Raw genomic sequence first — 25,526 nt, 5'->3', positions numbered from 1 at the left:
ATGAGAAGAGATTTTGCAAGTTACGGTGTGAGCTAAATATCCTGGAATCCTCAAATGTCCTGTGATCAGGCACACATCCTAACCCTTATGCATATTGATGACTTAGATGTGCAGCACACGAAGTAAAGTATATCTTCAATCAATGAAGACATACATTCTAAGTGTGAATACATCAATGTGGAATTTGACTTCGGAGCGCCACGATAATTGTGCGCCGTGTCTGGGTCTAATACTTCCTATACGGTGGGTAACGCCACCACCAAATGCTCTATTTTGAAGTGTTTCACTCATGGCGTTACATTTGCTATGCCTTCACATTTGGTTGGCTTCAATCTCAACATATCTTCATGATTATCTTCACTATGTTGATTATATAGATATATATATACTAGTGTTCTGTCCTCTACAGCATTCACTTATAGCTATGTCTTCTTGTTGAATCTTTTGAACTAAGTGAATGTGATCGGACCCTAACCTCTCTATGCTTTCTATCTCAAATTATATCTCTCCAAATCATATGCATTCTATTGAAACTGTCGAATGTCTTCTCTGCGTCCTTGTCAGCAGAAGATACAAAGGCAACCATTAAGTCCATTTTCAATGCTCATTCCTCCACATGAAACCCGGAGAAGTAGGAACGACCACCCGACAATCCAGGCGTGCGTGGGACGTGGAACAAACCCCAAAATTCCGCATAATGGCCACGTGTTCCTCAGATGCGAATCGCCAGGGGCACCTGTGTAATAATGCAGTGCCGCCCCTGTACCTATAAATACACACTTCGCAACGGTCATTATCTCTTCTTCCACTCTCGCACGAACCCTAGCGCCACCGCTAGCCCTCGACGACGCCGGCGACGAAGCGCTTCGCTGCCGCAACCTCTCCGACGTCGTCTTCACGCCGACCGCGGACATCGTCCTCTCCGCCGTCGCCGTAGGTGTCCTCCGTCGCCAAGTTAGGGCATCGAAGATCGAACTGCTCGGCCTCATCTTCCACTCCGTCTAGCAGTTCTTAGTGTGGTAAATAAAACTTCCTTTTTACAGCATCGTTGATCCTATGGCTTTGTCACTTTCTACCACAAGCAGTTTCTATTCACACAAGTTAGATCTCTCTCATACTGCATCTCATAACATGCCTAGTATATTCACTTATGCTTCACAAAGTAGTTAGATTCCTCACTTGTACTGATCTGTGAATTCATACAAATCTGGAACCAACTCCTTATCTATGAGTAAATGTCTTCGCACGATGAGGTCAATGTCTTCTAAACTGATTTATCTTCAAAATCTTTTGAGAATGCATATGACCTCTTCCCCTTCCCTCACACCTTAATGCTGTCACAGGTACATGTCCGTGGGAGAATCCTTTGGTTCTCATAGTCTGCATTCATTTGCAGAATTCTTACAGCATCACATAAATTCTCCCGAAGCCAGTTCCTGTTTGTCCAGCAAGCGAAAACCTTTGAAGCCTTTGAACGTGTTGAAGCCTTTCAGTTTAAAGTTTATGGCTTCAGAGAAATCAGCAAGGAAGGGTGGCAGAAAGCATCGTGGAGAAACATCCAGAGATCTGCCAAATGACCTCTCAGAACTGTACAAGATAGATCCTGAAGAGGATTACAATCAGCGCAAGACCCGAATTCAATGGATTCGAAGATATTGGGCAGAACAATGGTTCAAATACTGATTTGTAACCCAGGAATATGCTGAGAAAAATGCCATCAAGAGACCGTGGGGAGACATCCTATACAAGAATCTTCTACCCAGGTCCAGAGATGAAGCCATTGAACAAGGCTTCTATCCCTGCATGGTCCGTGGGCCACAGCCTGCTGATGCACACCCATCGTCACTACTATGGTGTCGTGACGACAATCTGTTCAAGCGCAACTTCCAGTTTGCCCAAAACTCAGCGAAGCAAAACAAGAAGACTTTGGGACTAGACTTCAACCCTGGTCCCTTAGCTCCAAGGGCAGATGGCACACGTGATGCAGAACCCAATGTCGTCGGTCCTTTCTACAACCTTGAAGGCCTCATCACCCATATCTTGGTTCAAGGGACTGCAGTGAATGAGCCTGCAGCTGACGTTGAATCAGATGAAGCGCCTGCAACGCCGAAGCCAAAGAAGATAAAGAAGCCTAAAGCTTCAAAGCCTGCCCCTTCACCAAAAACAGCACGGGCGAAGCCACTGGCAACTGCACCTCCTAAAGACAGTGTGCAGTCCGAAGATTTATCACACATCTCCAAGCCCCAGAAGGTCAAGATGCCTCTGCCACACACCGACCAAGAGCTAACAGCTACTGCCATTCTGCGCAATGATGCCATTGATCTGTCAAGTGATGAAGATCTTGCAGATGACGCTCTTGAGCAACTCATCAAGAGCAAAGAAGAAGCAGAAATCTTCAATGATCTGCCTCTCTTTGATGTAACCATCATCCACAACTTCATTGACGAGTGGTTTGACACGCCAAACATCAGCTTTGAAGATCTGCAACTACCCATTGGCCTCAGTGTCGCCTTCCAAGGCGCCATTGCTTCAGAGCTAGCTGTCGCCCAACGCATTGTTGAACTGAAGCAAAAGATTGACTATGAAAAGGCTCAGTTCAAGAAGCATATGGCCAAGCTCAGCGTGCAAGAAGTGAAGAACTTCAAGAGTATGATGCACCAGCTCAAGGAAGCCTTTGTAAAGAAACGTGCAGAAGCTCAGGGTTCGCGTGAGCGCATGAAGGTTCTGGCTGACAGATGTGTGCAAGCCTACAATGAGGCTGAGAAGCGCAAGGCCCTTGGGTGTCCTGGCATCGACCCCAGGATGGCCGCAAAGAAGAAGAACAAGCCCGCTACGGCTGAACCCGACGCACCAAGGCAGGAAGCAGTTCTTATTGTCTTCCCAACTAGAATGACTGGCTCGAAGCCAAAAAGCCGGTCAACAGCTTCAGAGCTCAAGAAGACGAGGACTGCTGAGGCTGAAGCCAGGAAGAGGAAACATCCTGAAGCCTCTCCTACTGCCCCCTCCAAGAAGAAGAGGAAGACCAAGAAAGATCGGGCTGCTCCCACAGAGTCTTTGATAGTTGAACCCATTTCTATGGTCTATCCTGACGCTGAACACCAACTGACAGTCCATGAGCCTGCTTTCACAGAGGCTCATGAAGCTGAAGACTTTTCAGCGGCTGATCCCATCGCTGCTGAAGACATTGGTCAACATGACCATGTAGAAGATGGTGCAGTCCTTCCTCAGCTCGAGAACAGCGAACTCATCAGCATTGGTCATCCACTGATGCCAATTGCACAGGATGCTTCATGGGCGGATCGCCCACAAGAGGAAGAAGACTTTGAGGCCCAGCCAACTGCCACCACCACCCAGGCGTCGCCTGCGTTGCACAGGCTTTGCAAAGGTCCAAGGCCTCAAGTCTCTGCTGAAGACAATCCGGCTGCATCAGCCACGGAAGAAGAAGTCCCACAAGTTGCCACTCCCTTGTCCCACCAAGAAGCAGTTCTCAAGGAGAACGTGCTTGTGACCGATCCTCCAGCTTGTCAAGTGGAGGATGAAAATCTTGAAGCTGCCACCACCACCACCAATGAAGCCACTGCTAATGTGGATCCCTCCCCAACGGAAGAAGAAGACAGCGAAGCCACTGACCCCGTCACTTCTGTTCCTGAGTCTGCTGCCGGTCCCCAGTTCGACTATCATGTTGAGCACAAGCCTCAGGTACAGAAGCCAATCCCAAGATTGCCAAGGTTCTTAGGTCCTGCATCAGCACCTGGCTCCTTCAATATCAATGGCTTCAGAGCAGACAACACATTCTTCGATAGCTCTAGGAACCCCTACTCAAGGGAAAGGATATCATCTGATCGGTTCTGGAGCTATCCGCAGCGAAGCTATTACTCATGCATTCTTTACAACCAAGGTCGCACCTTCCCACACAAGCGCCTTGACATTGAAGCTATAGCTGGCCTGCCCTGTCTGGAAGAAGCTTTGGATTGCTTCAAGGAAGTTGGACTGCTGCCGTTCGTTACTGACCAAGAGCATTGGAATGAAGAGTTGCTGCTCCAATTCTATGCCACACTTCACATCCGCGGGTATAGCAGAGATCCGAAGACTTGGGTCCTGGAGTGGATGACAGGAAACGTTCATCACAAAGCCAAAGCCTTTGACATCATTGAGCTCACTGGTTTGCTCGCTCCTGGCGATCTCTACGAGCATGGCTGTCAGCTTCATAGTGAAGCTATTGAGAGCATCTTTCAGAAGCCTGAATCTGATATGAGTCAGATGCTCAGCATGATGAAGCCATTGCCCCAAGATGCTGCTTATCCCACAGAGTTCTTCGTTAAAGACCTTGAGGATCTGCCAAGAACCATTTATCACATCATCAGGCGAACTCTCTGGCCCATCAAAGGGCACTCTCCACATGCCAAACTTGAGGGTGCAATGAAGACTTTGGTCTTCTATATTCTTCATGGAAAATGCTTCAATGCACAGGACTTCTTCATTCGCCAACTTGCTGCATCAGGCTCTGATCTGTTTGGCTTGAAGTTCTATGCCCCATGGGTAATGCGGCTGATCAAACTTCACTCTGCGATCTCATATCAGCCATCTGCTCACAATCATCGGATTTTTCTGCCTGATGTGGATATGTCAATTGAAGCCATCTATCCTGAGCCTGCCAAGGAACCTCTAAGTCTTCAGAATGCAGAGCATCAGAGTTTCTCTCAGAACATTAAAGGAGTTGAAGCAGTCACACGTGTGTATCCTTTGGCTGGCACTACACGTGCACCACATCGTGCTTCCACTAAAGTCACTGATAGTACAACTGCTCCACGACCCAAGAAGCGCACTCGTGTTCTCAACAACCTAGAGCTTCTTGTGGCTCTTCATCAGAAACATGATAGGCATCATGACTGGCTGAAGCGTCAGATGCAAAGTCTCTTGGTGGATGTTAATCGCAGTCGCAATCTTGCCACCAAGAATGCTTTCGTTGCTCATGAAACCTCTCGCCGCACATGGAAAGGGCTGACGATGATGTGTTCTGAAGATGATCTTCAAGAGGATGGCTTCACTGAGCGATTCATGTTTGACTCCACACCTCCTTGAAGGGCTGTGCTGCGAGGAACTCCATCCCTTGAAGACTCTGAGTTCTCTTCCTCTGCTGCAACTGTGACTGCCAGAGTTATCGAGGATGAAGACGATGCTACCTCACCGCCACCTCCTTCAGCATGCTTCAACTCTGCTCCAAGATCTTCAGCACCGCCAAACACCACCAATGCCCCTGCTACTTCACCTACTCCTCATGGGAACGAGTAGATGCTCTATGTCTTCAAACCTTTTTGGTCCTTACTGACAAAAGGGGGAGAAGCATATGAGGTTGATAGTCTTCAAAGCGGGTCCATATGGGTGGGTGCTTTATATTTTGCTTCGTGCTTACAACTCTCGTTTTGCTACATTTGGTTCTTTGAGTTGTAACACTTAAACTCGATGGTCGTCTGCTACTTATCTGCCACCTTGTTTTGCGATGATAAATTCCGCATGTGCGACGATAAATTCCGCACTTAGATCATTATGCAGACATCCATTTTCCATTATGCATGTCATTATCTTCATATACTTTCACATGCATAGTGGATTGTCATCATAAGTTGAAGTGGATCTCCACAAGTACAACCTGCCATGTGCATTTGCATTCCAAAAGCAAATTACTAATATGCACATCTTCAGGGGGAGCCCTTGCAACTTATGAAGACAATTCCTTATACTTTACAATTTCACAGATTATATTCCCCGTTGAAAACTCCAACTAGTTTGTCATCAATCACCAAAAAGGGGGAGATTGTAAGTGCATCTAGTGCCACCCTAGTTGGTTTTGGAGTATTGACGACAAACCTAGTTGAGGGACTAATGTGTTTGTGAGAATTGCAGGATAACACAGGTAGAAGTCCCTCATTGATTCGGTTTTCCTACCAGAGATGACCCCTAAAAATGTATGAAGACATTGAAGTCAAAGGTGGTATATGAAGATATTCACATTGAAGACTATGACAAGAGAAGACACCACATGAAGCCTATGGAGCTCGAAGACTTAGATCTTTCGTAGTTCTCTTTCTTTTGTGTTGAGTCATAGGAACCACCGTACTGTTAAGTGGGGTCCAAGAGAACCAGTCAGAATGACTGAAGTGATGCCTAAACCTATGTCTTCGAGTGAAGACTATGAGAGCGAATCTTGTCCAGAGTCGGACAAGTCAGCTTTGCTTGCAGCCCAAGTAAAGTTGCCGTGTGAGTTTGAAATCTGACCGTTGGAACACGTGTCAGTTCCTTAGTGACCTAGGGTCATTTCGGACAAATTAGGTCGGGTTGCCAAGTGGCTATAAATAGCCCACCCCCTACAACCATAAATGGTTGGCTGCTCAGATTGAGAGTACGGCTTTTGTCGTTTGAGAGCAACCCACCTCAAAGCCTTTGAGAGAGAATTCCTTGCGAGGATAAAGCCCTAACCACCCAGAGCCAAAGAGAATTAGGCATCACTTAAGTCTTCTTGTCTGTGTGATTTGAAGACTTATTACACTTGAGGACTGTGCATCCTCCAGCCGGTTAGGCGTCACGTTCTGAGCATCCAAGAGACATTGTGGATTGCCGGTGAACGAAGTCTGTGAAGGTTTGGGAGTCTACCTTGAAGACTTACCAGAGTGATTGGGCGAGGTCTGTGTGACCTTAGCTCAAGGGGAATACGGTGAGGACTGGGTGTCCTGAGCTGCGTGTTCAGGATTGGGTGTCCGGGACTGTGTGTCCTAAGGTTTAAATACCTAGCCGCCCTAACCAGACGTACAGTTGTCACAGCAACTGGAACTGGTCCAACAAATCATTGTCTTCAGCGAGTCACTGGTTTCATCTTCCCTTCCCTTTACTTACTGTTACTCCTTGTGAAATCATTGTATGTTTGCACTATCTTTTGTCTTCACCGAGTGACTGCATGTTTTGTATGGCTTCATAATATCTTCCTACCTGATCCTTACTACATTGCTGCTATTAAGTCATTGTGCTTTCACTCTATTGAATACTTGACTATGGCTTGCCTAGTGTAGTCTACCTTCCGCTGCAGGGTAATAGGTTTATTTCTATCGTTTGTCTTCATAACTTCCACGTATTGAAGACTTCCATAAAAATCGCCTATTCACCCCCCCTCTAGTCGATATAACGCACTTTCAAGCGCCGGAAGGGGAGGAAATCTGGAGGCAATCAGCCGTGGGGCCGCTAGTAAACTGACGGGGCCAGCAGTGGCGCCCCGTCAGGAACAATGAATTGCCTAGTGTGGAACTGTCGGGGGGGGGGGGGGAAACCCTTGTACAGTTCGTGATTTACAGGCTCTTTATAGAGCCAATTCCCCGAGGATGGTGTTTCTGTGTGAGACTAGGAATCACCTGCAAAAGATGAAAAGGTTGCGAAGTAGGCTTGGGCTTCGTGGTTTTGAGGGCATAAGTAGTCAAGGAAAGAGTGGTGGCCTAGCTTTGTTTTGGGATGAGTCCATGTATGTCAGCATTCAGGATGTTAATGAGAGGTGGATTGATGTTTTTGTCAGGGTGGCTCCCTCGGAACCTCTTTGGCGAGTGACCTTTGTGTATGGAGAACCGAGGGTGGAAAACAGACATCTTATGTGGGAGAGCTTGTGTAGACTAAGGAATACTTCTGAGTTGCCTTGGTTAGTTGCCGGTGATTTCAATGAGGCGCTATGGGACTGTGAACATATGTCCATGACGGCGAGGCCGCAGGCCCAGATGATAGCCTTTCAGGACTGTCTTGAGGTGTGTCAGTTGGTGGACCTAGGCTTCTCTGGCTATCCGTTCACATACGATAACAAACGGAGCGGTCGGGCTAACGTGCAGGTGTGTCTGGATAGAGCGGCAGTGGACAATGCCTGGCGAGATATATTTCCGGAGGCGACGGTGCTCCACCTGACGTCGCCCCGATCGGACCATCGACCGCTTCTACTACGGTGCGCACAAGATACGCAGGTGAAGATGGCAAAGGCGAGGCGCTATGAGGTTATGTGGTAGCGTGAGGCCTCCCTGGCAGAAGTGGTAGAGGCGGCCTGGGCTGCTTCGGGCGTGAAAACTGACTTGGGAGGCGTGAGCAAAGCCCTCAAAGCAACAATGTTGAGACTACATGAGTGGAGCAATAAGAAGATTGGCAATGTGACAAGAGAGATTGAGAAGTCCAGGATGAGGCTGGAGGAACTGCACAATATGAATGCCGACCGTAGTGAGATATGGAAAGAGTCTGATCATATGGATGAACTCTTGTACAAGGAGGAGATGATGTGGCTGCAACGATCTAGAATGGAGTGGCTAAAACATGGAGATCGGAACACAAAGTTTTTCCATAGGAAAGCAAGATGGAGAGCCCGGAAAAACAAGATCAAGGGACTGCGGGATGACTTGGGAGTCCTTCAATCGGAGCAGGCTGTAATGTCAGGTATGGCCATGAGTTACTTTCAGAATCTGTTTGAAGTTGATCCTAGTCTACTCCCTCATACAGTGGTAAACCTTTTTGACCCGGTCATTACGGAGGAGATGAATGCCAAACTGTGTGAAGCCTTTTTGGACAAGGAGATTAGTGATGCACTATTTCAGATTGGGCCTCTAAAGGCACCTGGGCCAGACGGTTTCTCGGCGAGGTTTTTTCAGCGTCATTGGGGAACAGTGAAAGATGACATTATTGCTGCAGTCAAACAATTTTTCTTATCGGGGGTAATGCCGGAGGGGGTAAACAACACCACGATCGTGCTCATCCCAAAGGTTGATGACCCCCAACGTTTATCCGAGTTTCGTCCCATTAGCTTGTGTAACGTGATTTACAAGATCATCTCCAAGTGTTTGGTGAACCGGTTGCGACCACTACTTGGCGATACCATCTCTGAGGAACAGAGCGCTTTCGTCCTTGGAAGACTCATTACGGATAATGCGTTCATTGCCTTTGAGTGCACTCACTATATTAAACAGGAGAAGGACCCTGATAAAGCTTACTGTGCTTACAAGCTAGATCTGTCCAAGGCGTATGATCGTGTAGATTGGACTTTCCTTGAGCAAATGATGAGAAGATTGGGCTTCGCGGATCGATGGGTGAGATGGATAATGACTTTTGTCACCTCAGTCCGTTATTATTGCAATGTTAATGGAGCCCTATCAGATTCATTTGCACCGTCGCGTGGGCTGCGACAAGGAGATCCCCTCTCCCCGTTCTTGTTCCTTTTTGTGGCAGAAGGGTTAGCGGAAATCTTGAAGCAACGGGTCAATTCTCAGCAGCTGACACCGTTACAGGTTTGTCCACGTGCACCTGGCATCTCACATCCCATGTTTGCAGACGATACCCTGCTGTTTTTCAGAGCAACCGAGCAGGAAGCTTCTCATGTCAAATGCGCACTTGCCACCTTTGCTCAAGCCACGGGTCAGCTTATCAACCCGCAAAAATGCTCCATTCTCTTTGGTGAGCACTGCCGGCGAACAGACCAGGATGCAGTGGTATTATCACTGGAAGTGCAGCAACATAGCTTCGAGGAATGCTACTTGGGTTTACCCACACCAAACGGGCGCATGTCCAAGGGCATGTTCCAAAACCTCCAGCAGAAATATATGAAGCGTATGGTGGAATGGGATGGCAATCAGCTTGCTCAAAGCGGAAGAGAGGTCCTCATTAAATCCATTGCACAGTCTCTTCCAACCTACATCATGAGCGTTTTTAAGCTACCGGCGGCCACTTGTGAAGATCTTATGCGGATGATCCGTAATTTCTTTTGGGGAGTAGAAAGGGGAAGAGAAAGATGCACTGGCGGGCATGGATTCATCTAATCAAGCCCAAGGCGCAAGGTGGACTGGGCTTTCGAGACCTACGACTTTTTAATCAGGCACTTCTAGCACGCCAAGCTTGGAGGCTACTTACAAACCCTGTTAGCTTGTGTGCCCGGTTACTGAAAGCACGCTACTACCCGTTTGGTAACTTGGAGGATACTGTTTTCTCGACAGTGGCCTCAGTTACTTGGCAAGCAATTCAGCATGGGCTTGAGCTCCTGAAGAAGGGATTGATCTGGCGCATAGGCGATGGACGAGCGATCAGGATATGGCACGATAGCTGGATCCCCAGGAATGGGAGTGGGAGGCCTGCTACCCCCCAAGGAAGATGCCGGGTGCGGCGTGTATGTGACTTGCTGGATGACCATGGAGCATGGAATATGGACTTGGTTCGGAGCATTTTTTTGCCGGTCGACGCGGAGGTGATTGCAACAATTAAAACCTTTCCTGGGTTGGGTCCAGACATGCTTGCATGGGAGCCGGAACGCAGCGGGAACTTCACCGTGAGGAGTGCTTATCGACTTGCTCTTGAGGATCGTCTTCGGTTCTCTTCAGTCGCGGCGAGCAGGGCACCGGACGGGCGACGAGCCGTCTGGGCTTTTATTTGGAGGTGCCCTACTCCTCCTAAGGTTCGAATCTTCACCTGGCGGTTGCTTACAGATTGTCTACCCACTTGGGTGAATAAACGCCGCCGGGGCTTGGAGGTTTCTGACAAATGCCCTCTCTGTGCCTTGGAGCCGGAGGACACGTACCATGTTTTTTGCAGATGCCCAATGGCGGTCGCACTCTGGCAGGCCATGGCGGACCAATGGAGAATACCTGCTGTTACATCCTTCCGTCGGACGGGAACGGAATGGCTTGCCCAAGCCCTATGTGAGCTGCCGGACACGGAGAGGATGGAGCTCATGATGACATTATGGCGCAGCTAGTATGTTCGAAATGAGATGGTGCACCACAAGAAGCCACCACCAATCGAAGCATCCAAAAACTTCCTCATCAGCTACGTTGATTCATTGGTGGGCATCCAGAACGCTCCTCATGCGGATCCAATCAAAGGGAAGCAGGTGGTGGACGCTATCAACCAGTCCCGGCCCATGCAACACGAGACTCCTGCCACGGTGCTGCGTTGGTCTCGACCGGCGACGGGGTGGGCGAAGCTCAACGTCGACGGCTCCTACAATGCCACCAGCGGAGAGGCTGGTACAGGCATGGTCCTCCGGAGCGACACGGGCGACATCATTTTTTCTTCATGCAGAGAACTCCAGACGTGTTTGGATCCTCTGGAAGCCGAACTGCAGGCCTGCATGGAGGGGCTCAAATTGGCACTTCAATGGACCCCTTTGCCTATTGAGATGGAGACAGACTGCGCGGTGGCGGTACATGCGATACTAGCGTCGACGAGGGATAGATCTCGTTTTGCCTTGCTTGTTGATCGGGTTAGGCGTTTAATGTCAGGAGGAAGGGAGGTTAAGCTAGTTCATATCCGTAGAGAACAGAACGGTGTGAGTCATTTTCTTGCAAACTTTGGTAGAGTTCATAAACGTACGGTGGTGTGGTTGGGATCTGGACCGGATGAGGTACCAGACTTATGTAATGCCGAGGCACTTTATGTGTGAGAAATAAATTTTCTTTCACCCGCAAAAAAAACAGTAAATTTGAAAAACAAATAGGAAACAAATTAAAAAATACTTGATTTTTTTGGCACCTAAGATGCTTGAGTGCACAAGGAGCGTCCATATTTCATGCTGAAATGGCATTCGAGAAGCTGTAGAAAAAGAAGATTTTAAAAATGCCTTTTTTTACAAAGCTTCTCTGAGAGCCAATTTTTTCCTAGAGCTCCTTGAGTGTCGTATCACCAGGAAATTTTGCATGCTCTTAGCACACTTGAATATCTCCGGTTTCAGATTTTTTGACTTTGTTTTCTATTTCATTTTTCATTTTTTTACTGTCCATTGTTGGGTGCAAATGCACCTGGGCGCCAAAACTCCATCCTCTAGATAATGCTTCTTAGTATTCAATAGAGCGAGAAAATGGTGAAGGTGGAGGTGTATTTTGCAGTTCTATCTTGATGCAAAATGGACGAGTGAAATAGTTAGGTGATGTGCATATAGTTGTTGAGTTATATTTTTGCACTTTGCATCCAGATATTTGTTACGGGACATCGCTCCGTGCTAGATTTTGGATGTTGGTTTTCTTTTAGATAATGAAATAGTGCCTTAAGGATGTCTGTATAGCACCAATGTTTTGGATGTTCGTTGTCTTCAAATTATGAAATAGTACTCGATCTCAAGCTTTGAATCATGGATGCACACAACCATGCTATATCACAGTGCCAAACCAATATGAGGGTGAAGAAAAATCACATTATAGGCCTATAATGTCCTTTTTTTGATTCTCATATATATATATATATATATATATATATATATATATATATATATGACATATCTTGTGCATAAAAGAACACTAATTGTGTTTATTTTTGTCAAAAAAGTATCCTTTTTGCATAAGTAAGTGCACCATAAAACCGACAAAATAAATAGAAGAGCAAAGAGAATAGGAACCCTGTATTCCTGACCAAAGTCTATCCGTGGTAAGCCAGAGTAATATTAGAGGCGAAATGCATACAATTCTTGGCATTCAAAGAGAATATGCTGAACCTCCCCTTGTTCGTGAACTGAGCCGTGTTTGGATCCTCTGGAAGCCGAACTGCAGGCCTGCATGGAGGGGCTCAAATTGGCACTTCAATGGACCCCTTTGCCTATTGAGATGGAGACAGACTGCGCGGTGGCGGTACATGCGATACTAGCGTCGACGAGGGATAGATCTCGTTTTGCCTTGCTTGTTGATCGGGTTAGGCGTTTAATGTCAGGAGGAAGGGAGGTTAAGCTAGTTCATATCCGTAGAGAACAGAACGGTGTGAGTCATTTTCTTGCAAACTTTGGTAGAGTTCATAAACGTACGGTGGTGTGGTTGGGATCTGGACCGGATGAGGTACCAGACTTATGTAATGCCGAGGCACTTTATGTGTGAGAAATAAATTTTCTTTCACCCGCAAAAAAAACAGTAAATTTGAAAAACAAATAGGAAACAAATTAAAAAATACTTGATTTTTTTGGCACCTAAGATGCTTGAGTGCACAAGGAGCGTCCATATTTCATGCTGAAATGGCATTCGAGAAGCTGTAGAAAAAGAAGATTTTAAAAATGCCTTTTTTTACAAAGCTTCTCTGAGAGCCAATTTTTTCCTAGAGCTCCTTGAGTGTCGTATCACCAGGAAATTTTGCATGCTCTTAGCACACTTGAATATCTCCGGTTTCAGATTTTTTGACTTTGTTTTCTATTTCATTTTTCATTTTTTTACTGTCCATTGTTGGGTGCAAATGCACCTGGGCGCCAAAACTCCATCCTCTAGATAATGCTTCTTAGTATTCAATAGAGCGAGAAAATGGTGAAGGTGGAGGTGTATTTTGCAGTTCTATCTTGATGCAAAATGGACGAGTGAAATAGTTAGGTGATGTGCATATAGTTGTTGAGTTATATTTTTGCACTTTGCATCCAGATATTTGTTACGGGACATCGCTCCGTGCTAGATTTTGGATGTTGGTTTTCTTTTAGATAATGAAATAGTGCCTTAAGGATGTCTGTATAGCACCAATGTTTTGGATGTTCGTTGTCTTCAAATTATGAAATAGTACTCGATCTCAAGCTTTGAATCATGGATGCACACAACCATGCTATATCACAGTGCCAAACCAATATGAGGGTGAAGAAAAATCACATTATAGGCCTATAATGTCCTTTTTTTGATTCTCATATATATATATATATATATATATATATATATGTATATGACATATCTTGTGCATAAAAGAACACTAATTGTGTTTATTTTTGTCAAAAAAGTATCCTTTTTGCATAAGTAAGTGCACCATAAAACCGACAAAATAAATAGAAGAGCAAAGAGAATAGGAACCCTGTATTCCTGACCAAAGTCTATCCGTGGTAAGCCAGAGTAATATTAGAGGCGAAATGCATACAATTCTTGGCATTCAAAGAGAATATGCTGAACCTCCCCTTGTTCGTGAACTGAGCCCCCCCCTTAGGCCAAATTGTACGTGGTGGTAATGACCCTACACACAAGATTTAATGTTTCCGTGGGGTCTTATTTTGCTTTTGTTGCTTAGGCATGCAGATCTAATAGTAATGTTTATGTACATCGGGTAGTTTTTTTGTCCGGAGTTTTTTTTAGTGAGAACTTTCAATCTATTCATCTTTAATTATGATACGTAGTACAAACAACATCAGAGGTAATAAAAATTACAACCAGGTCTGTGGACCACGTAGCGACGACTACAAGCACTAGAGCGAGCCGAAGCGCGCCGCCGTCATCGCCTCTCCCTCGCCGGAACTGGGCAAACCTTATTGTAGTAGACAGTCGTTAAGTCGTTGTGCTAAGGCCCCATATAGGACGAGCACACCAAATTAGCAACCATCGCCGATGAAGAAAGTCGTTGATCGAAATGATCAAATCTGGAATAACCCAAACGAAGACCGGATCCAAACAACTGCACCGAAGACCAGCACCGACCGAATTCCGTGAGATCCGGTGGAGACAAATCTCCATACACCCTTTATTTAAGATCGGGGACGCACTCTACTCATCGAGTGATGCTACATGTACGAACTATTTTCTACATGCATATAAAATAATGGAAGGGCACAGATGGATGTTTTCAATTGAAAATAGAGGGAGGAAGGGGCCAACCCCAGTGTGTTTGGGGGGGCGGGGGGGGGGGGGGGGGGGAGGAAAGATTTGTAAAACGTCTGTAAAAGGCTAGTGGATGTAGGATTATTGGTATTTATCAATATATCAACCACAAAGTGCACTGGACATAAATTAGGGCCCACGTTGAAAGTGGAGTAACGCTCAAGGGCAAGTTACCTCAAACAAACTGAAATGAAATTTAAAGCTATTTTGAGTCCCACTTCGGTAACCCACCCCACTACCACTAAACGCTTAAAGTCTTTACCTAGTTCCGTACGTATACCTGCCTGCCCGCGTACGCCTTACGATGGGTAAAAAAAACCGCCGCGCATGCCCTCCCCTCCCCCCCCTCCCCCCAACTGAAAACCCGACGGGCGGCCATTTCCAGTCAACGGCGTGGTTGAATGGTGCCTTTCACGCCTACCTCGTGTCACACGCCACCATGGTCGTTGCCCTCCTCGGCACCAACACGTAGCGATCCACCGATAACAACCCCCCACCAATGCGTTGTCGCCCTTGGTGGACGGCACCAAGACTCCAGCATTGACGCTCCTCCCCTGCCCCACGCCGTCGCCGATGTGGAAGGCACCGACATATTGGCGTCGACCCAGCCGAGGACGCCGTCGATGCACGGAAGGTTTGCCAATTCGCTTTTTTTGCCTTTGCAATTTGTTACACATTTAAATTGGATGAAAAAAATCCACTCCTTACCTGAATAATTAGACAATAGTTTCGTGCGCATCTTAACGATTATGAATGAATTCGTGCGAACTACTATCAAGCACTTTGCTTTTGTACATGATCTTTTCTACATCACACATAGCGTCTCACCATTGATGAACTAATTATGTTCGTGATGAAGTTGTTCAGTGTTCGGATTGATCCGACACTTTATTTAAAGGTGTACGATGGAGCACAAAAACGAATATGCTGACGAAGATTCCAGTAGCGAGAAGGATCATCGTCATCGAATGTGAGCCTACCCCCCAGGAGAACTATATGAGCTAGCATGAACCGTACGGTGGTAATGTAAGTGACGTGAACGTTGACAAAAAAATTGAAGACAAACAACTGCATTGGCACTTACATGTCTTTCTTTGAATCTGTATAGGTACATGTCGATGATGACAATGAGCACTATGATATAGATGAATCTTATGCTAAAAACGCGAGCCAGGTACGAAAAATATGTAGGGCAAGGAATGAAATAACAATTGCATTGCCACTTACATGCCTTGCTTTAAATCTGCATAGGTAGATGTCGATGGAGACAATGAGCACAATAAAGTCAATGATGACAGTGCGCTAAACAATGTTGATGCATCTTACGCTGAGAGCGGGATCCAAGTACGTTTGAGAAGTTATATACGGCAAGTAATGATATAACAACTCAGTGACTTACATGGTTCTCTGTTTAATTTCGCAGGGGGATGCGGTGGTCCCAGCGGGCATGATGGCCATGCCGATGATATTGAGTTTGAACTAGACATTGGCTACGATGAATACCAGCAAAAGTCCCTGGATAGGCATTGGGAGGTGATGGAAAAGACGTTCAATTCAGAAGGGGAGGCGTACGCGTTCTATAACCAATACGCAAAGGAATGTTGGCTCGGCATTATGAGGGACTTGTTGAAATGAGGAAAAGGTCCTATGGTAAGTATGGGCTTGAGGAGGTATCTTTGTTTCAGGGCTGAAAAAATGACAGAACAAGTTTTGTACCTTGGAAGGCCGGACCGGAGATTCAGTGCTACTGCGAAGCTTCATAATAAAAAATCATGAAATATTGTATCTTAGTAGTTTCGTCGATGATCACAATCACGTTCTTGCTAGACCGAACGAAGTCCCGTTTCTTCAGTATCATAATAAGATCAAGGAATTCCAGAGAGTAGAAATCTTAGCTATGGCAGGAGATGAGATCAGAAAACACATAATTATGGACAACTTCATCGGCGGGTATGGATTGTTTGCTAAGGCAGGGTTTGGGAGGAAGAATCTGTATAATATGTGCTGCAGGGAGAAGATGAAACCGCTTGCAAAGGGCAATGCTGACACTGCCATTGGAATCATGATGACCGGGAAGGACAAGGATCCCGATTTTTACTTTGAGTACACTATGATGCTAAAGGAAGGCTCAAAAACATGTTGTGGTATGATTCACAGTCATCTCGAGATTATTTGGACTATGATGACGTGACCGTCTTTGATAATACATACAAGATGAATAGGTATGAAATGCCTTTCATCCCTTTCGTCGGTCTAAACAACCATCGTTACACACTTGCACTACGGTATTCGCCTGCGCTATTGTGTCAGAAACGAAAGGTACATACGGCATTCGCCTGCGCAATTGTGTCAGCAGAAGCCCAAGTCCACAATTACAGGTGGAGATGCATCGATGATAAGGGCCATTCGAAAGGTCCTTCCTGACGTGTGGCACCTTTTTGTGCAGTGGCATATTGAAAAGAATATGCAGAGACACCTTCATCATAGGTCGTTGGAAGAGTTCAGGTCACTACTGTACTATGCCACTACATTTGCTGTATTTGAGGTGAGATGGGATGTGTTTGTCAATAAGTGGACCCAATTTTTTTTAGAGCCTTATATCACCATTCCAAGGCACATTTTTTTGTGATTCGACAATTCTACCATTTAAAATGCAAAAATACATGGTCCAGGAATTATAACATGCTCAATAACGGAAACAAATTGTATATTCAGATTCACTGGATTTCTACCCCATTTTCATATATGATATGTCTATGTTAAAGTTTGGTTTAGGCATTCAGATTATCCAAGCTTTAAGTTGATTTAATTGATTTTGTGAAATTACAGAAAATAATAATTTGAAAAGAAAAATAAACCCACAAAAGATGACCTATGGCCACCCAAGTCCTACGCAGCCAGTGATACCATGGGTGACACGTGGCAATATATGCGTGGATAGTGTGTCAATGTGTGGATGGCATGTGGATCCCGGGGGCCGCGATGATAGGAATTATAGCGCGCGTCATGCTTTTTCTTAATTACTTATACAGATTGACTAATTCACATCTAGATGTTTTTTAGTTATGTCACATCTAAGTTGTCCACCATAGGATTAGAGGCTGCAAGATTCATGCAAATCTGTTTTTTTTACGTTGTTGTGTCTCGCGCGCGTGCTGGTGTGCCTTTGCATCTCGTTCGTGTTGTGCCTGTTGACTCTTTGTCGAGCGCTCGCTGGTGTGGGTCATGTGGGATATGGGCTACCATTCCCCACATGAATGTTTTTTTGTGCCTGTTAACAACCCACGTTCATTTCAAGCCAGTGCATTTCAGCATCGGAGTTTTTCTTTTTGCTTGTGAATTGGAGTTTGTTCTCGCGAGGAAAAATATACTTTTCTCGATTCGATTTTTATTTTTTTGTTTTTCCTTCTTTACTAATTTGTTTTAATTCATGGACTTTATTTAATAGGATTTGCTAATTCTCATCGACATGACATCTGGCAATGTCTTATATAAGTTTCTGATCATTCGATCAGTTTGTCTTAAATGTTGTGCAAATCTTGATTGTGGGTTGTTTTGTTGTGTGCGTTCCGTGCCGCGTCATGCGTCCCGTGTCCACTTGTCTTCCCGTTCATGCATGCATCTTTTGTTGGGCAATTTTCGCTGCGTGATTAGCCGTTTAAATTGTTTATTCTTATTTTGGCCTGCGTTGTATATATTGGAGAGCCGAACAGTTGGGGGGCGTTTGCTTATTTGTTTTTCATGTTCTAGTGAAGGATGTTATTTATTTATATTTTCTATTTTCCATATATTCCATTTCTTTTTTATTTTTTCGTTTGACTTTCCCTTTTTTTCTTTTACTTATCTTTCCTAAATTCAAGAACCTTTCTTCATTCTGCCATCTGTTCACTTTAAATGTCGCCAAAAAATTGATCTTGTCGTTTTTTCGAGCGAGACCCGTGCGTTTGGTATCTACTTGTCAGCCCATTTGCCCGTGCGTCTTTTGTTGTCCCTCGTGAAGCATTGAGGCCCGATAGGACTTTCCTTAGTGGGCCGCTTTAATATTTTGTGTATTGGGGTTTATTTTGTGTGTTGTAGATTTTTTGTGGACGGCCACGCGTCTTTTTATTTCCTGTTTGTGGTCATTTTTTGTTCAACTGTGTAGCTAGAGGACATCATGACTAGATTTTTTTGTTTTGGATTTGCTAAATCTCATCGGGATATGAGTTAGTGATGTCTCATCTAAGTTTGTAACCGTCTAATTTGTTTACTTTAATGTTCGTACAAACTTGTTCATGCACGCTCGTGTCAGCTTGTTCTCCTTTGTTGCACGTCCTCTTTGTCATGATTGTTTTTGTGTCATCTGTTCTCACGTTTCTTTTCACATGGCCCCATATATATAGTCGTGGGGGGTGCGTTTGTTTTTGTTTGTTTTTGTTGTGCATGTTTTATGGCCTGGTAAAGAATTTGTAGAGTCCATCCCGATTCCCAGACGAGAGCCTGTTTTATATAAAGGGAGCAATTGCAAGTTTTTTGTCGAGATAAAGGGTAGAAATGTGTAGAGTTCAGATCAATTGCAAGTCAATCATCAACTCGCAACTAGGGGAGCCGACAGTGTTTGTCGGGGCCGTCCCCGGTTGTAAGTCAACCATTGACTCGCAACTAGGGGTGGCAAGAGTGTTTTGTCGGGGGCCGACCCCGGTTGCAAGTGAACCATCGACTCGCAACTAGGGGGAGGGAAGTGTGTTTGTCGAGTCCCCCAATTGCATGTCAACCATCGACTCGCAACTAGGGGAGCAAAACATGTTTGTAAAGGAACCAGTTGCAAGTAAACCATAAACTTGCAACTAGGGAGGATGGGGTTTGTGTGTTTGTCGAGCCCCCAGTTGCATGTCAACCATCGACACACAACTAGGGGAGGGGAGAGTGTTTGTCGGGGCGTGTTTGTTTGTCGATCATCGACTTGCAACTAAGGGTGTGTTTGTTTTGTCGGGACCCCTAGTTGCAAGCGAACCATCAACTCGCAACTAAGGGTGTATATTGTTTGTCATGGTCCCCAGTTGCATGTCAACCATCAACTCGCAACTAAGGGTGTGTGTGTTCTTATCGTGGTCCCTAGTTGCAACTCAACCATCAACTCGCAACTAAGGGCGTGTTTGTCAGGGCGCCAAGTTGCAAGCCTACCATAGACTCACAACTAAGGGCGTGTGTGTTCTTATCGTGGTCCCGAGTTCCATGTCACCCATCGATTCGCAACTAAGCGCGTGCTTGTCAGGGCCCCCAGTTGCAAGTTATCCATCAACTCGCAACTAAGGGTGTGTGTTCTTGTCGGAGCTCCCAGTTGCAAATCAACCATCGACTCGCAACTAAGGGCGTGTGTGTTTGTTGTACGAGCCCCACTTGCAAGTTAGCCATCGACTGACAACTAGGGCGGAGGGGAGAGTGTTTGTCAGGGCCGATCCCGGTTGCATGCCAACCATCGAAGCGCAACTAGGGGGGAGGGGGGAGTGTTTGTCGGGGCGTGTTTGTTTGTCAACCATCTACTCACAACTAAGGGTGTGTTTGTTTTGTCAGGGCCCCAGTTGCAAGACACCAATCAACTCACAACTGAGGGCGTGTTTTGTTTTGTCGTGGTCCCCAGTTGCATGTCAACGATCAACTCGCAACTAAGGGCATGTGTTTTCTTGTCATGGTCCCCAGTTGCAACTCAACTATCGAGTCGCAACTAAGGGTGTGTTTGTCGGGGCTCCCAGTTGCATGCCAACCATCAATTCACAACTAAGGGTGTGTGTGTTCTTTGTCGTGGTCCCCAGTTGAAAGTCATCCATCGACTCGCAACTAAGGGTGTGTGTGTTTGTTGTACGGGCCCGAGTTGCAAGTCATCCATCTACTCGCAACTAAGGGTGTGTTTGTTTGTTGTGCGGGCCCCAGTTGCATATCAACCATCGACTCGCAACTAAGGGCGTGTTTTGGTTGTTGTGGTCCCTAGTTGCTTGTCAACCATCAACTCGCAACTAAGGGCATGTGTTTTCTTTGTCGTGGTCCCCAGTTGCAACTCAACTATCGACTCACAACTAAGGGCGTGTTTGTCGGGGCTCCCAGTTGCATGTCAACCATCAACTCACAACTAAGGGTGTGTGTGTTCTTTGTCATGGTCCCTAGTTGCAAGTCATCCATCGACTCGCAACTAAGGACGTGTGTGTTTGTTGTACGGGCTCGAGTTGCAAGTCAGCCATCAAATCGCAACTAAGGGTGTGTGTGTGTGTTTGTTGTGCGGGCCCCAGTTGCATATCAACCATCGACTCGCAACTAAAGGCGTGTTTTGTTTGTTGTGGTCCCTAGTTGCATGTCAACCATCAACTCGCAACTAAGGGCATGTGTTTTCTTGTTGTGGTCCCCAGTTGCAACTCAACTATCGACTCGCAACTAAGGGCGTGTTTGTCGGGGCTCCCATTTGCATGTCAACCATCAACTCGCAACTAAGGGTGTCTGTGTGTGTTCTTTGTCGTGGTCCCCAGTTGCAAGTCATCCATCGACTCGCAACTAAGGGCATGTGTGTTTGTTGTACGGGCCCGAGTTGCAAGCCAGCCATCGACTCTCAACTAAGGGCGTGTGTGTTTGTTGTACGGGCCCAGTTGCATATCAACCATCGACTCACAACTAAGGGCATGTTTTGATTGTTTTGGTCCCTAGTTGCATGTCAACCATCAACTCACAACTAAGGGCGTGTGTGTTCTTTTATCGTGGTCCCCAGATGCTAGTCATCCATCAACTCGCAACTAAGGGCGTGTGTGTTCTTGTCGTGGTCCCTAGTTGCAACTCAACCATCGACTCGCAACTAAGGGTGTGTTTCTCAGGGCCCCAGTTGCAAGCCTACCATCGACTCACAACTAAGGGGGCTTGTGTTCTTATCCATGTTGTGAGTCCACCCCACTTTGAAATTGGGGGTCCAATAATTTTGTCTCGTTTGCAAACCCAACCTCGGCCCGCAATTGTTGTTTTGTAGTTGTAGTTGTCCCAATTTCAGGTCCATGCTCGACTGGCAACCAAGGGCTTTGCTTTTAGTTGTCGTTGTCACAAATGCAAGTCCAACATTGACTCGCAACTAGGGCGCTTTTTTTGTAGTTGTAGTTTCCACAGTTGTAACTCCAACCTCGACTCGTAACTGGGCTTTTTTGTATTTTGTAATAGCCTCAGTTGCTGCAAGTCTGCCCTCGACTAGCAACTGAGCTTTTTGTAGTTTGTAGTTGTTCCAACTGCAATTCCTTAATCGACTCGCAACTGGGCTTGTAATTGTAGTTGCCCCAGTTGCAAGTCCATCCTCAACTCGCAACTCATCTTTTGCTTGTGAATCAACGACTGTCTTGTGCATTTTGTTCGTTGAAGAGCTTGAATACATAAACATTTATTTTGATTTTTGTGAACATTGTTTGAATTTACAAACAATTTTTGAAATCACGAACATTATTAGAACCCTGTACATTTTTTGAATACATGAATTTTTTTTCTGGTATTTACTAGTTTTTTATTTTAGCCTTCGATTTATATATATTTTCTCAAAAATGTTCAGCGTGCATTTTAAAATTGTTCAGTTTGTATTCGTAAAAGGTTTACTTTGTATATTAAAAAAAGTTCACCATACATATAAAAACAGTTTATTCTATATTAAAAAAATCATAATATATTAAATTTTGTTCAGTGTGTATTTGAAAAAATGTTCACCCTATAAAAAATGTGTTCAATGTGTATTTGAAAAGAAAGTGTTCTCCATATATTAAAAAATGTTTAATTTGTATTTAAAAAATGTTGAACATATATTAGAATAATCTTTATAATACAAAAAGTATAAAAAATAAAAAATGGAAGAAAACTCGAAGAACAACTAAACCTGAAAGAGAAAAATAAAAATCATAAAAAGGAAAAAACAAAAGGAGAAAAACACAAAGTGTACTACTGCGTACGGCTAGGCTACCGGAGGTAGCGATCGTATTAGCGAGCACGGAGCCGCGCTAGGCGTGGCCCTTGCAAGCACGATCTGGGTCTCTCCTTAAGTCATGCTGGATGCTACCACTGATGCTACATGATTCTAAAAAAATAATGTCACGTTGGGCTGGACAAAAAAAAGAACAACAAACATAGAAAAGGCCACAAATAGGTGATGACATCTACTAAAAAAAGTGATGATATCAGTTTAGATGTGACATAGTTATGTCACATCTAGATGAGGCCTAGACAGACCCTTACTTATAATTGATTGGCATCTCTTTCTTCTTCCCATGGGATAGGTAGAACCGCCATCCACCGAACAAAGCTTTTGAAGTACAGGAATAGTTCAATTAACTCTCGAAGAACTGGATCAACACTCTGTGTCTCAAATAGGGACAACGTATTTCTAATTCCACTGGAAAGCTTTTATTTAGAAAAGGATGATCCCAATTTTAGTTCCTTATCTAATGAAAATTGGGAAGATACCTTTCGAAAAGGGAGAATTAAGAAGATGTTCCCCGAAAAAATAAAACGACATGGGAAGATGTACATCCAAAACTATGTGCAGCTCTAGGGGAAGTATCCAGTGATACCACTTGTATCAGTAGATACTCTCCTGGCTTAAATATCTGCAAATCGGTTCTTGCACACTTCTTTATCTAAATTTATACACATTTTTTGTGCCACTTCAAGATTATGGATATCTCACTGGATATATCTTTAGGTCAGATGATCAGGAAATAGCAAGTCACATCAAAGCAAACGTCAGCAGAACTAGCTAAAAGCCAAATCATGCTCACATTTTTTTTTTATAAGAACAGGAAATCTTATGCAACCAAATTAGCATATTAATTGCGCACTCGCTACATGCTCTGAAGCTCCGAACAACAAGCCACCTCGACAAGGCCACAGCATCGCATTCGCATCGTTGCACCAAAACTACTCCAGTAATTAGGGAGGAAAATGATGTAAACTACTGTAATAATCTACATAAAAGAAACAAAATTTAACTCCTCCCATTCGATTTGATCGACACACATATATATATTGCGGCGTCGATCTGCGGCGAGAGAGCCACAGTTAGCTATACGGGGGCGGCGACGTCCTTGGCGCCGCACTGGCAGTACGGGCGCTGCACCTTAGCCGCCTCGGCGAAGGCGAGCGGCGTGGCGCTGGCGAGGAAGGACGGCCTGTCGTCGCCAGCCATCACCACCACCACCTTGGGCACCTCCCTGTCCAGAGGCGTCAGCACGCGCACGGACATCATCCCGGCCGGGACCGCCTCCTCGTCCTCGCGGTCTCCCTCCCTGCGGCGGGAGCAGAGGAGCACGGCCAGCGCCACCGCGATGAGGCTCATCACCACCGCGAAGCCGATGAAGAGGTACGGCGTCGGCGTCGACCAGAACGGCGGCGGGATCATGGGCGACGAAGAGGCGCCGCCGCCGTTCATTTGCGCGTCAACTGCCACATTCCTCATGGTCTGTGCTGGCGTGTGGTGTGCTCGTGTGTCTGTGTGGTGTGCTCGTGTGTCTGCTGCACCGAGGATCAATGGAGGTGTGTGCGATGTTGGGGTTGAAGGCGTGGTCATTTATACGGGGGAGAGGGAGGCTGGGAGAGCTTAGTGGGACACACGGTGGCTGAGCTGTGTGCCCCCAGGTTTGTGCCCACCAGAAACCAACTTGATGGACCACGTGGGATGGGTATATCTGGACATTATTTTGAGTAGCGGCAGAAACTCAAAACGAAAAGTTGGTAGAGGCGGAGGAGTTGATCCGTGGACTGTGGCATGGTTTTTTCAAGGGGTGGTGCTGATCTTAATTTTGCAAAGTTTCAACTTGAGGGAGAATAAAGTTGGTGCAAGACGATTCTTTTTTCGAAACAGGATGCGAGCAACTAGATTGGTGATGTTACGCGTTTACAAATGATACCTGAGAGGTGTGTTATTTAATCTAATTAACCAACTCACTTGATTTTCTGTAAATCACTTCGAAATATTGTTTCAACTATGCATGCTTCAATCTTCTCGTCTTGCGAGACCAGAGCGAACGCGCGCGCGGGGTGGGCGACGGGGGGGGGGGGGGGGGGGGGGATTTGCTCATCTCGCTGGGGTTGACCACGGGCTCCCTCGCCCCCCCCCCCCCCCTCTGTCGCTCCGGCGGCGGTCGGTGCAACAGGACCCAAGGGTTCGGTCCAGTAGCCATAGGGGTAGGAATAGCTAAGGATTTTCCTTTGATCGATGCCGGCGAGACAATGGTGGAGCAATTTGCATGGAATAAAGTCCCCCCACACCGTTTTTGTTTTAATGGTGCTCTGAACCGCTCGGAGGCGTGTGAGGATGGTGTGGTCCTTGCAGAGGCAGCGCTCAACAAATGGCATTGCTTCATCGCCGAGATGGCCTTCCGGGCTTCGACCCACCTTGAATTTGTCTGGTGGGATGAAGTTGATGGAGCTTCAACGTATATTATTGTCATCTCCCTGGGTGACAAGGTTACATTTTTATCATGTGTGCGCGCTGACGAGTTCTGGCGTTGGGTGCTTCGGATCAATTTGAGGATTAGACGACATTAACTGCATCGTTAGGGGATGCTCCATAGGGGTATGTTGGCGAATATTTCCTGGTTATCGTTGACAAGGTAAGGCCGATTTCGACAGGGGAGCATGGAGAACAACGCGTCATTGACTCGATCTGGCAGCTGCAGTGGCCGCTCGGTGGTCCATGAACCTCAATGTAATTTTTGTTATGTGTTAGTTGATTTGATTTGTACTTTTGGTGAACCTTTTATAATAGATTTGAGTCCTTTTTGTAGCGAAAATAAATATTGCAGCCTTGTAGTGAACCATTCAGTTTATGGATGAGCTTGGCGACTCGGAAAGTGATGACAAGGGCGAGCCGCCCAACGAGCTCGTCACTCCTTGCCCTCCTAACCCTAGCTTCGTTGGAAAGTGGTTGGGCGAGGGAGGGGGGGT

The 25,526-nt window shown here is 45.8% G+C and overlaps 1 protein-coding gene across 1 annotated transcript; it reads right to left on the bottom strand.

Annotated features, from left to right (window-relative positions):
* Nucleotides 1–23,338: 23,338 nt before the first annotated feature.
* On the bottom strand, nt 23,339–24,134 carry LOC125515331 (protein GLUTAMINE DUMPER 2). Its single transcript, XM_048680785.2, has one exon. The coding sequence runs from the start codon at nt 24,034–24,036 to the stop codon at nt 23,644–23,646; it is 393 nt and encodes a 130-aa protein (XP_048536742.1). The 5' UTR covers nt 24,037–24,134; the 3' UTR covers nt 23,339–23,643.
* Nucleotides 24,135–25,526: the final 1,392 nt, after the last annotated feature.

Source organism: Triticum urartu, chromosome 6A (assembly GCF_056163025.1).
Source record: "Triticum urartu cultivar PI428250 chromosome 6A, HENAU_Tu73, whole genome shotgun sequence".
In the NCBI taxonomy this organism is placed as follows: domain Eukaryota; kingdom Viridiplantae; phylum Streptophyta; class Magnoliopsida; order Poales; family Poaceae; genus Triticum; species Triticum urartu.
Note: the sequence above shows the minus strand (reverse complement) of the source record. Positions and strands in the feature narration are given on the sequence as shown.